This window comes from Astyanax mexicanus, chromosome 4, assembly GCF_023375975.1.
Source record: "Astyanax mexicanus isolate ESR-SI-001 chromosome 4, AstMex3_surface, whole genome shotgun sequence".
Taxonomy (NCBI): Eukaryota; Metazoa; Chordata; class Actinopteri; order Characiformes; family Acestrorhamphidae; genus Astyanax; species Astyanax mexicanus.
In genome coordinates, this window is record NC_064411.1 from 55,922,722 (window position 1) to 55,934,898 (window position 12,177).

The 12,177-nt window shown below is 40.1% G+C and overlaps 2 protein-coding genes across 2 annotated transcripts in view; one reads left to right on the top strand and one right to left on the bottom strand.

Annotated features, from left to right (window-relative positions):
- Positions 1 to 11,175, top strand: part of LOC111188238 (gastrula zinc finger protein XlCGF49.1) — a 61,379-nt gene extending 50,204 nt beyond the window's left edge. The window contains exon 3 of the transcript XR_007438573.1: positions 10,751 to 11,175. The gene's annotated coding sequence lies outside the window, so the exon portion shown is untranslated. The remainder of the gene's footprint in view (positions 1 to 10,750) is intronic.
- Positions 8,148 to 12,177, bottom strand: part of LOC103034300 (artemin) — a 40,737-nt gene continuing 36,707 nt past the window's right edge. The window contains exons 3-4 of the mRNA XM_022666720.2: positions 11,657 to 11,846; positions 8,148 to 10,597 (exon numbers count right to left, since the gene is read on the bottom strand). Of these exons, the coding sequence (XP_022522441.1) occupies positions 10,143 to 10,597; positions 11,657 to 11,846 (645 nt within the window). The 3' untranslated portion in view covers positions 8,148 to 10,142. The remainder of the gene's footprint in view (positions 10,598 to 11,656; positions 11,847 to 12,177) is intronic.

Consider the following 12,177-nt stretch of genomic DNA (forward strand, 5'->3'; position numbering starts at 1 on the left):
AAGCGTTCTTCATGCTCTGCCAAGCTTTTCCCGAACACGATCAGGTCATCGAGGTATACTATCACTTCCAGCATGTGCATGTCACCTACTGCCCTCTCCATGAGACGTTGAAAGGTCGCTGGGGCCCCAGTGACCCCTTGTGGCATTCTCTGGAACTGAAAGAATCCGAGTGGGCATATGAAAGCAGTCTTCTCTTTGTCTTCATCTGCCATAGGGATCTGATAGTATCCACTACGTAAATCCAGAACAGAGAACCACTTACTACCACTTAAACAATCCAGTGCTTCATCAATACGTGGTACGACATACTGATCAGGAATGGTGTGTCGATTCAAAGTCCTGTAGTCCACACACATGCGTAACTGGCCAGACTTCTTTCTTGCCAGGACGATGGGAGATGCATAAGGGCTCCTTGACTCCTTTATGATTCCTGCAGCTAACAGGCCTTGCAAGTGTCGACGCAGATCATCTAGGTCAGCAGGCGCTATACGGCGGGACCTCTCCCGGAATGGCTTATCATCACGCAGTCTAATTCTATGCTCCACCCCTCTCGCCAGACCAACATCCCATTCCTCCAATGAGAAGACGTTTACTCTTTGTGCTAGTTTCTTAGAAAGTCTCTCTTTCCACTCTTCTGGAATCGGTGAGTTGGCAAAATCAAATACCACAGGGTCTATTTGTTGACGAACCTTTGACTTGTCTGGCTGTGCTACTGTTACAGTGTCTACTGCCTGAAGGTGAGCGAGGATAGTACCAGACGGAATGGAAACATCTTTAAGAGACTCATTCCTCAGCATGACTAAGAATTTGTTCTTGTCCAGTGTGGATGAGAACAACACTGTGGGCTGTACTAACACACTTGTGGGCAGAGCAAACGATGAAGCACGCTCTGTGATGAGGATACTCTTCTCCAGTGACTGAGTTTCTTTGACTTTACAAATTGCAATGTGGTCACTTGTGGCAGGAACAACTAGAGGACCAGGCCCAGGCCATCTAACATCAGCCACTCTGTCCCCAGCAGAAGCAGCAGCTCTTGTACTTGGGCTGGGTTGCACTGTAGATGGAGCAACAGCACATACTCTCATAGAGCACACTTGGTCGGAATTGGACTTTTTGTTGACAGAGTTGAAAGGACGAATTGTGTGAACATTGGTGCCCAGTAGAATTGGCACACTATCAGAACAACGAGGATCAGGGCACACTAGAGCAAGAACAGTGATGGGCCCTTTAATGCTGGACATGTTCTTTGGAAGTTCTAAGTCAACTTGGATGTAGCCACGGTATGGATAACTATCATCAGAGCCACTCAGACCCCAGATGAACAGACCACTCAACGGATGAAGAGGCTTGTGAGCTAGATGCTGTGAATACCAGCTTTCAAAGACAATTGTCACTTGTGAGCCACTATCGATGAGAGCAGTACACGGCTTTCCAGCAACTTTCACTTGGACCAAAGATGGAGGTCCTACTAACCCTCTGGGTATACAGTTTGACTTTCCTCTTACAACCCCTCGGTTTACATGGATCTTGGAGGAGTCTTCCTCAGAACGAACTGTTGATTCTCTCTTTCCATCCTTTGCGGCATGCCGTGCATGAATGAATTTCTGAATCACCTTCTGAGGGTCTTCTGGAGCTTGACACTTGGCTGATACATGTCCATCATCACCACAACGATAGCAGAAAAAGTCACTGTGGCTTCGGGTTGACAATGAGCTTGACTGGTTGAACTTGGAAGATGGCAGCTTGTGAGCAGACCTCTCAGTGGCTGGCTTGACGGCCATTACTTTGACCTGTTTACGCAGCTTCTTCACTTCTTTTTTCAAAGCATTCACTTTGTCATCCCCTGAGGATTCAGTCTTAAAACTAGGGGGCAAATGCACTTCAGCAGCTAAGGTTTGTACTGGCTGCAGAGAAGTGTAGTCACTAACTTGTTGTCTCAATTCTCTTATCTCATCTTGAAGACCTTGCATCTCATTTGAATGTGCCCTTGCACTCTTCACTTGGACAGATGTCATTGTTGAACTCAGCTTGTTTCGTGAAGCTTCATATCCTTCTTCTAAGCGGATTTCATTCAACAGCTGTAAGAAATTAGGTGGACTGTTCCTCCTTTCTCTTAGTCTCAGATTCAAAAGCATCAGGTCAGATGCAGTTGCACCTTTAATGAGTTGTTCTAGACGTGCTCCATTAGCAGCAGAGGCTGGGAGACCACTTCTCTGTACAACTTTGTTCAGAGCTTTCTCAATACGTCTTAGAAATTCAGAAAGTTTTTCCCCTGGTTTCTGGCAAAGGTGCCTGAATGCAAAGTAAAGCTCCTCCCCAGTCTCTGGGGTGCCAAAAGCATTCTCAATAGCATCAATGTACTCTTGAGAGGATGCATCTGAGTCGTTGAATCGAACAGCCTGCGCAATTTCAGATGCTGGACCTTTCAGGCTCTCCAAAATTCGCATTCGTTTCTCTTTATCTGGTCTTTCACAGGTGTCAACCATAAGACGGGCTTGCTCTAACCAGCTGTCCAGCTGCTCTTCACCAAGTGGAGTAGGCATGACTCCAGAGAACGTACGTAATCTCCTATATGCACTGCTCTCACCTGAGAATCTGCCTTGCTTGTCCATCAATTCTCCAACTGCTCGAATGATGGCATCAGGTGTACATGTCTGCGTTAGTTCTGCTTGGCTCAAAACAGGGTTCCTATCTGGCTTGTCTCGCTCAGTTGTGCACTCTGCTGAGGCTCCAACCAATCTCCAAGGCCTATCAGTGCCTGAAGGCAGCACATCTAGTGGTAGTCTCTTGACATTCACTTTTTCACGACATTCACACAGGACTGTTAAACTCTCAAGCTGGGGATCATACATCCTGCCTCGCACTCTGACTCGTCCAAGTGTTTTTACAGACTCGAGGGTTTCTTCAATGAAGCTGACTTCGATGTCGTCAGGAATGTCTTTCACCAACAAGGCATTTTCAGGGTTGATGCCTTCCCCTTTACACCAATGGTGAAGTTGTGCCATGCTCTGGGTTGTGACTAACTTTGTCAGACTGTAAATATTCAGATTGTTTTTAAATTATTTTAAATCTGACTAGCTGCGATAAAGGTTCAGAACTCAAATGAAATATTTCAAATACTGTTTATGGACTGTTTTAGAAGAAACTTTAAAGCTTAAATGAAACTAGTGTGTCTGGTTTTACTAAACTATTTTATATCACTATTTTACAATATCACCTTACAGTAATTCCTTTTTAATAACTTAGTTCTTTGGGATTTTGAGATCTTATACTACAAACTTATTTTAACCATCCCAGCGGTGCCTCCATTTTATGTAGCACTCGTGCCCACTATCTGGTGATACTTCTCTATATATCTATAGCGGGTGAGGCTAGGGTTCGATGTTAAGAATTAGTGTTCAGATTTTAAACACAAAATAAAATATCCAACTTGTATTATTAATGAATAGTTAAAGATAAATGAATTAAACCAGACACAACTTTTAGGGTTTTATGAATTAGCTTTATAGATGTATATTTCTTATTATTTCTTATTATCTCAATGTTATGTTTTAGGGTTTATATATTACTGTAAAATATATAAAATACAATATTATATTTAAATAAACCCCACAACTCACAATTTTAGAAAAACAAACACAAAATACACAAAATAAAGTGCTTAAACCTTAAATAAAATTGTCTTCAGTAAAGAAATAAGGTGGTGACAAATTAAATAAAAAACAGAGCTCTGACCTTCTCACTGTACGAAATATTGCAGCTTATTTCAGCTCATAAACACCCCTTAAAACTGGAATGTAGCTTTCTTGAAAGTATACTGTAATGAAGTTAAGCTAAGACTTAACTTTATCAATTTCACTCAGAGAATTAACACTTTCTGCTGAATTAACTCAGAATTATACACAAAATAGAGAATTAAACTTATCTAGTGAGGGGCGCCCCACACACACACACACACACACACACTCCAAAATAACAAATGTTGCAGGCCTGTATGATGCTTGGGTGCGGCGTGGCTACTCGGCTAGCCCCTTCAGCAACTTGGGAGATGTTTAGCTTACAGTTCGGAGTCTTTAGAAGAACAGGAACGGAGAACCAGGCGGATCAGAGGCACGGTGGAGGCAGAAATCTTCGTCAGAGGACCCACACTGCTTTACCTGGTCACAGGGGGTCTATCTGACCTTGGCTATGGCGTCTTCTTCCCGCCCGAACCACGCAGAGTGAATCAGTCCTGAGCGCTAGCTAGCTCCGTCACACTGAACTAGCATAATTAGCCAGTTAGCTTACTCGAGCAGCTAACTACAGTGCTTCAGTCCTTAACCACGGTGCAAAACACAATTATAACTCACGTAACACTGCTTAACCGAGATAATATATCTTGGTCTCACCCTTATTACTGAAATAAAGGGTTGTTACACTCAAAATATAACTTTTTGCTCCACTTTCTTGTACTTCTCCTACTAGTTCCCTCTCCTCTCCCTCGTCTCCCGCGCTCTCTCGCATCTCTCTCCCGCACACTACCCTCCTGCTCCCTCAAGTCCCTCCCCCACCAATCAGAACAGAGGAATCTTGACAGACACAGTATTTATCCAATAGTTAACTCTGACTGCTCTCCAAAACATTAGGAACAAGTTGCAGTCTAACTAACTTACTGATTCTTAAAGTGACAGTGTCTAATAGAACTGATTTACACAGTAAAAACATTAAAGGGTATATTTTTGCCCAGGGCTACATTTGCTTAAATTAAAGAAATCGTTTGCTTGAATAAAAGAAATCGTTCGCTTGTATTAAATAAATCATTTACTGGAATAAAAGAAAACGTGAGCACAAACTGCTTTATATTGTTTGTTCGATTTAATTATTTATTTTTATCCACGGCTCCTCCCGGGCCCCATACTCAGGAGCACCGATGGGCATCAGTGGACTGTGTAGTCTTGTGTAGCCAAAATAATTCAGAATCTTAAATCACATGTTTTGAGACCCCAGAAGGCACAGTTTTCTGATAATGACTCTACTGAGACCTGAGACGAGTCAGAGACAATAGAAATAAACGAGAGCAGACTGTGAAACTATAGGGCTATCCAGTTACATCCTACAGACCGGAGCTTCAGTTCTTCAACTGAACGTTACAGCGGTTCTTCAGCTCTCAGAGACTGTTTCCATCTGCTGGATGTCTCCTAATGAGCCGGTCCCACACACCGGGCCACCGGCGGCTCGGGGTTAATTAATCCTGGATGGTGTCTCTCCCTCAGCTCTGCAGATTCATGCTATTGGAAACAGATGCAGTTGGAGATTGAGCTGCGGTTGTTTGGAGGTCTTGTGGAGAAAGACGCAGGTACTGAACATTTCAGGCCTGGAGTACGTCCCAATAAAAGTGACAGGGGGACTCCATGTTGGAGTTGTTCTTCACTTGGTCTTCACTCGCATTTGGACCCAGCATTGACTCAGTCTTACTCTCTTTAAGACTTGATTTTGGGGCGTTTTCACACCGACCGGTGAAACAGAATAGGGATGCAACGGTACAGTATGGCCAGGGTTCGGTTCGGTTTCAATATATCAATATTAGAGCTTAGATTCTCTGCCCGAACCCGACCAGCTCTAGAAAATAGTCTTTTGACATAGGCGTCTGTTTTTTAATGCTATTTTTATTTTATATAAAGCTCTGGCGTGATAATCACAATATAGCCAAGTAACCAAGTATTCTTTTTTGTTAACTAAAACTAATAAACGCTACTTAAAAGTAAAAAAGGTAACTAACTGGAACTGTATTGAGAGTTTATAAAACTAACTAAAACAACAAATTACTGATAGAATACACTTTGTTTTTGAGTTTGTTAATTTATTTATAAGCGCTGTTTCCACTCCCGCAGTTTTACGCCGGGCAGTGTTGTGCCGATTCTGCTCGCGAAGTGGAGTTTAATTCTGCGGGGAGTCGGATTCGGCACAACAGCGGCAGCGTGTTGGCACCTCGCGGTCCGTGGCGTTAGTTCTTATTTATACCGCTTGCGCTAGCCGGGAAATAACGACAGAAAACCCTGAGGAAGCTGCAGAATTCTGTATGGGATTAGAATATGAGCATGAGGGAGATAAAAGCACGTGTCCTGTAGTAAAACAGGAGATACAGTATGTGGAATAAACTCCACGCAGATAAGTCTATTTGAGAAGCAGCTGAGAGAAGCTTTACCTGTGAGTAGCTCATACACCTTAACACCTCACACGGGAGGATGAACTGATAAATCTCTCTCTCTCATATTGGATAATTTTGGTGAAAATTAGTGAAACCTGTACAGTTTATTGAGTTTTTGGGTTTGTTGATGTGTTTCTCAGATTGATCTCTCTGATCTGATGTGTAAAAACTAATAAAAACTAGCAAACCCACTCTAAAAACGAATTAAAACAAACTGAATTGAATACAATTAAACTACATACAGCCAATGAGATTACAGAAAGAAGAACCACGGGTCCAAAACACACTTTCTGTCCCCCTGTTATATCAGTAAATGACTGTTAAACTCTAGAGGTAGCCCATGAGTGAGTCCTATAAATGGGGGTGATCGGAGCTAAAAGCTAAAACTCTACATTAAAAATATTAAAAACAGGGTTTACACTGTAAAGCACTATTGTAAAGCATTACTGTTACTGTGAGCTGATTGGTTGGTTGGTGAGCTGATCCTGGTGTAGATACAGTTAGATCATGTTTAAAAAACTTCTAACTTGAGTTTAAAATGATAAAAAATGATGTGTTCAGTGCTGAAACATTTGATATAGTTGTGTATTGAGGACATAAATACATATTTCAGTATAAAACTGATCAGACTGATCATTTATAAACCCTGATTTTGATCAGTTGCTTCATATGCACTTTGGACTCGCATATGGACTCACTTTAAGTGCGTATTCTCCACTATAGAGATTCTCTGATTTGGCATCACTAGTTCTCATGTGTTTAGTTCTGGTGTGTTCTTGCGATGAAACATGTTTCTAGAGAGCTGTGAGGTGATTCGACGATTTCCCACAGTAAGAAATCGTGTAATTTGTGGCCCCTGATCAGTCGTGTAGAGTGAAAGTCTCAAAAACGGAAGCACTCGCGATTACACTACAACAAGACATGCAGTTTCAGAACATCATATTGCATTATCTTTTACATTAATTGGTAACAATTTACATAAATTTACATTTAACATAAATTAATACATTAGTTACCATTAATAAGACATGATGTAATAAATACATTAACAATGCTTAGGTAATGTTAGTTAAACATGGAACTACAGCATTAATTAATGTAAGTAAGTTAAGATGAACAATAAATAAATAAATTATACACTTTATTAATACTATTAATTAATGTTAGATAAACAAGTAACAAATGCTCTTTTTGTTTGCTCTATTTGCTTATATGCTGCAGTTATGCATACAGTAAGTGTTAAAGGTTTATTAATTAAATATTAGTTATAAATATATTTGATATTTGATAACACTTATGCAGTGGTAGTCAGTTTTTTATTTTATTTATTAATGTCTGTTAGCTAATGTAATATTATGTATTTTACATTTTTACTTAAAATACATCTGTACGTGGATTAGAATTATTTTACATTCACTTTACATCAGGTATATATTTATTTTACTGAACAGAGCTTTATTAGTGCTTAGTAATGTTTAACAAATGGGAATAATGCTTAAAAAAGGTATTATTGGTTAATCATGGTTTATATTTTCAATTTCTACACGTTCTACAAGTCTACTTGTTTACCTAACATTAATAAAATATATGATAATAAAGTATATGATTTATTGTTCATCTCAAAAAATGATTCACTTGTTAAATGAAATAACATTAACAATGCTTAGGTAATGTTAAGTAAACACAGAACTACAGCATTTATTAATGTATTTCCTCATGTCTTATTCATGGTAGTCAATGCATTAATTTATGTTAGTTAATCAACACTCTGTGTAAAGTGTTACTCATTAATTCATATATTGTATCGGTTCATTTATCAATTCATACATCAAAAAATGTTTATAGAGAAGGAAAAAGTGGAATAAAGGAATCATCACTTCATTCAATCTTCATAGAAAAGCTTTATTTCTATACAATAAACACAGTTGTACAAAAATAAAGGATAATAATAATAATAATAATAATAATAATAATAATTTGATGCAAATACTGTGGAAACCTATGAAACGTCTGTTATAACTACTGTTGTACATTTGAATGGTTGAGTATTTCCTCAAGAGCAGCTTTTCTTAAGTGGAGAGTACATAACAGCAAGGCTCTCATGGTCAGTTTTTGCTGATTTTCATGATTCTTTTATAAAAATAAGACCTGGATTCTGAATCCCAAACCAATTTCAATCTCGTAAATTTGATAAAAACCTTATCTATAGCCGTATCTGGACAGGATTAGTTTTTCAGGGGGTTCTGGGGTAATTTTCTCTTTTATGGAGGTTTTTCTCCTCTGTGATTTTATTCTTGTCCAGAACGACCATGTATGTGGTTTTCTCAGACGTCCTCTGAGAAAATTACAGGCTAAATTATCAACTGTTTTGTCTCCTTACATTGAATAAAATAGCTATTTGTCCACTGCCGCACACCGTAATTACACTTTGGGCGCTTGGGCGTTTCCACGGAGATCCATGTTAAAAACACAACAGCAAGTGGAAATGGAGGAGCTACTGAACTCTATGTCATGTGACCGAGTAAAAAGCCTAAAAACTCACTGGTCCTCCTGTTTTTTCAATTGCAGTCTGAATGCAGGAGTTTTATCACTGAGTAGAAGTTTAAAATATTACAAAAAAAAGAATTGGGCTTTAGTTGGTTTGATTGGTTTGAAACTGACTTTGAAGGCCTTGCTGTTCGTAAAAAATGTAACTGAGGTGAAGCACGTTAAACATTAAACATACTGTACACATTATTAATAAATATAAAAGTTTCAAAGACACATTTGTACACAAGAATAAATAAATAACTTAGTTGCAAAAATAAATATTTAACCTGTTAACGCATACATACAGTAAATGCTAAAGAGATGCACGGCATCCAGTTTCTTCGTAGCACTAACGTGAACAATGACTAAATGCATTGTGGACGCTACATCGATGGCGTCATAGTTACTGACAGTGCTGGTTTGTGTTGAAAGCTTTGTCACAAAAACCTCTTTCCCCTCTTCCCTCAGGCCATCGCTTTCTGTGGAGAAGTCTTCTCTGGGATCTTTCTTACCTTTCTTACTTTGCGACCCCTTTTTAGGATTTAAAATACAGTATTTTATTAATTTAGTTTCCTGTTTGTTTCTCACCATTTATCACAATGGACATTAATCTGTGCAGCTGCAGATTCACTTCAAAATGATGTAAAACAGGTCAACACACTAAAAACACACCTACTTATATTGTTTCTATTTTTTTATAGACTCAATTTGTGAGAGAAACCAGTCTGTTGAGTTTTTCAAAAATTATTGAAAATAAGTCATTTTTAAATTTTTAAAGTTTTCTTTAACATATTTAAAAATCTCATCTTGTCTCGTAAAATGAGTATCTCGTCACACCCCTATCCATCTCTTCTTTATATTCGACAATCTTTACTTAAAATTCGCTCAGATTTGACCAAGATTGGGGCGCAATCCCACTAAGCTCCTGCGTCTTCAGTGCCGCAATCCACTTCGGCGACCGTAGAAGAAATATCGGACAAAAAAAATGAGTAATTAATTCTATGGCGATGGCGAATGTTCCAGAGATTCAACCATATCCCTCATATATCCCTCCTAAATCACTCAATAGCTTTTAAGAACATACGTATTTAGTATTTAGGTATTTATTTATTTTCCACTGCCAGATGTTGGCGTAACCCCCTTTAATCTGTTCCTGATTGAAGGAGAACAAATCCATGACCGTCAGGTGTGAGGCAACAGTGTTATCCACTACGCAGTCCAACCAGTCCACTTAGGTTAGAGTTATAAGGACATGGTGTATCCTTCCACAGGTACAGGTACTGTACGTATCCCACTTCCTAACCTGGCGTTCGCCTGGTATTCACCTGGTGTGTCTCTGAAGGCTTGGGTTCCTTCGCTTCTACATTGCCTCATTTTTGCCTCAGTGCCTCGCTGCCTCTAGAAGAGACCGATTCCTCCACGTCTATCAGCCAACGCATTCACAAGCAGAGGCCGAGACCTTCTCGATGGTCCTCCAGGTGGTGGAGGCGTCCATAAAAGAGACTGGCTCGTAGCCCGAAGGCCGACAGCATGGCTGGGCGCTGATCTTCCGAGCGGTTCTCTTGGGCAGGCTGCCGTTGTTCAGCAGTGCCCGTAACGCCAGGTCGTAATTCCCCCGGAAGCTTTGACATGAGCCCACGCAGAACTTGAAGAGGATGATTTCGTCCGAGTCGTGGCCCATGCCCAAGTCCCTCACCCGCATCTCCCGCCTCTCCAGCCGGCAGTCCCGGCTACTTTGGCCTTGCTTCTTCTCGCCTTTCTCTTTCTTCTTCTTCTTCTTTTTCTTGCGTGATCCCTTCGACTGGGCGTCTGAAGCCTCCGAGGAACGGGGTGAGCGCTCCCACCGAGCCAACCGCTCCTCCTCTACGAAAACAGAAGGCTCTGAAAGCAACACGAGAGAAAGAAAGTCAATTTACTGTAGGTCAAACTAGTGCTGGGAGGTATACTGGTTCATATGGGGAAATTACAGGGGTTGGACAATGAAACTGAAACATTGTGGTGACGGACAGTTCTGGTGGAAACAGGAGAGTTGAGGTGCACATTGAATTCTGCGTGATTTGATCAGCCGTGGTTTTATGTGTTTTGGATACAATCCCTTTCAGACAGCTTCCTCTTACAGCGTCCACAGTTAATCCTGTTGGATGTGGTTGGTCCTTCTTGGTGGTATGCTGACATTACCCTGGATACCGTGGCTCTTGATGCATCACAAAGACTTGCTGTCTTGGTCACAGATGCTCCAGCAAGACGTGCACCAACAATTTGTCCTCTTTTGAACTCTGGTATGTCTCCCATAATGTTGTGTGCATTGTAATATTTAGAGCAGAACTGTGCTCTTACCCTGATAATTGAACCTTCACACTCTGCTCTTACTGGTGCAATAATGTGCAATTAATGAAGATTGGCCACCAGGCTGCTCCAATTTAGCCATGAAACCTCCCACACTAAAATGACAGGTGTTTCAGTTTCATTGTCCAACCCCTGTAGATCCGGTATGCATATTTCTCATACCGCCAAACTGGAGAAAGAAGGGAATTTAACTGATTGTAATACTGTAATTCCTCTAATGGCTTCCACTGTGAATGACTTGAACTATTTCAAATAAAATCTCATTTTAAGGTCTATTGGTCACATACTTCAGCTGTTTTTTTTTTTTGCTAATGAAGTCTGACAATGGTAAGTTTTATCACTTTTTAATACATCTAAAGTTCATTTTACATGTGTACAATGGAGTTCTTCATTGATTTCCAATTATTGATCTAATTATGTAAATCTATGCAAAATACAATGTTTCAGGAGCCAAATCTTACAAATGTGGCAGTAGTGGCCCAATAGATATATTACTTTTTAAAAAGGTAGGCTGATGTTGCATGATGTTACAACATTGCATCTTCAACTGCAAGAAAGTTAAATGACTCCGGTTGATGAAGAATGACTTCTTACCAAATATGCTCTGCCATGGAAAATGGTTCTCCCCATCTCCCATCTCTTCTTCTTCTTGGGGTAGGGTATCAAAAGGTTGCTCATCCAGCATAACACTGACTAAACCCACTGGATCCTCCGAATCTACTCTAAAGCCAGGTCTGTCTCCAACCACTAGGGGCAGTAGAGATACCAGCACCCACACTACCATCTGCAGAAACAATGTACAAGTTCATTAGTGATTATTTCATTTTCTGTACCATTTTCTTTTATTGTTTTCTTGTAATTAATTGGTCACAAAGTTTAGGAACGGAATTGGATTCAGTGTCCAAATATGAAGAACTAACAAGCTAAGCTACCAATAGTCAACGTTAGCAAGTGTTACTGCAAAAAGTAGACATAGTAAAAACATAGTTGCTGCAAGAGGTCTTTGAATTATAAAGAAAAAACACCTCTGGTTTTATAATATCCATTTTAAAAGAGAAGTGGAGGTGAAACACTGTCTCAACATTTACAGGCAGTTCCTTAAAGGTTATTTGCTA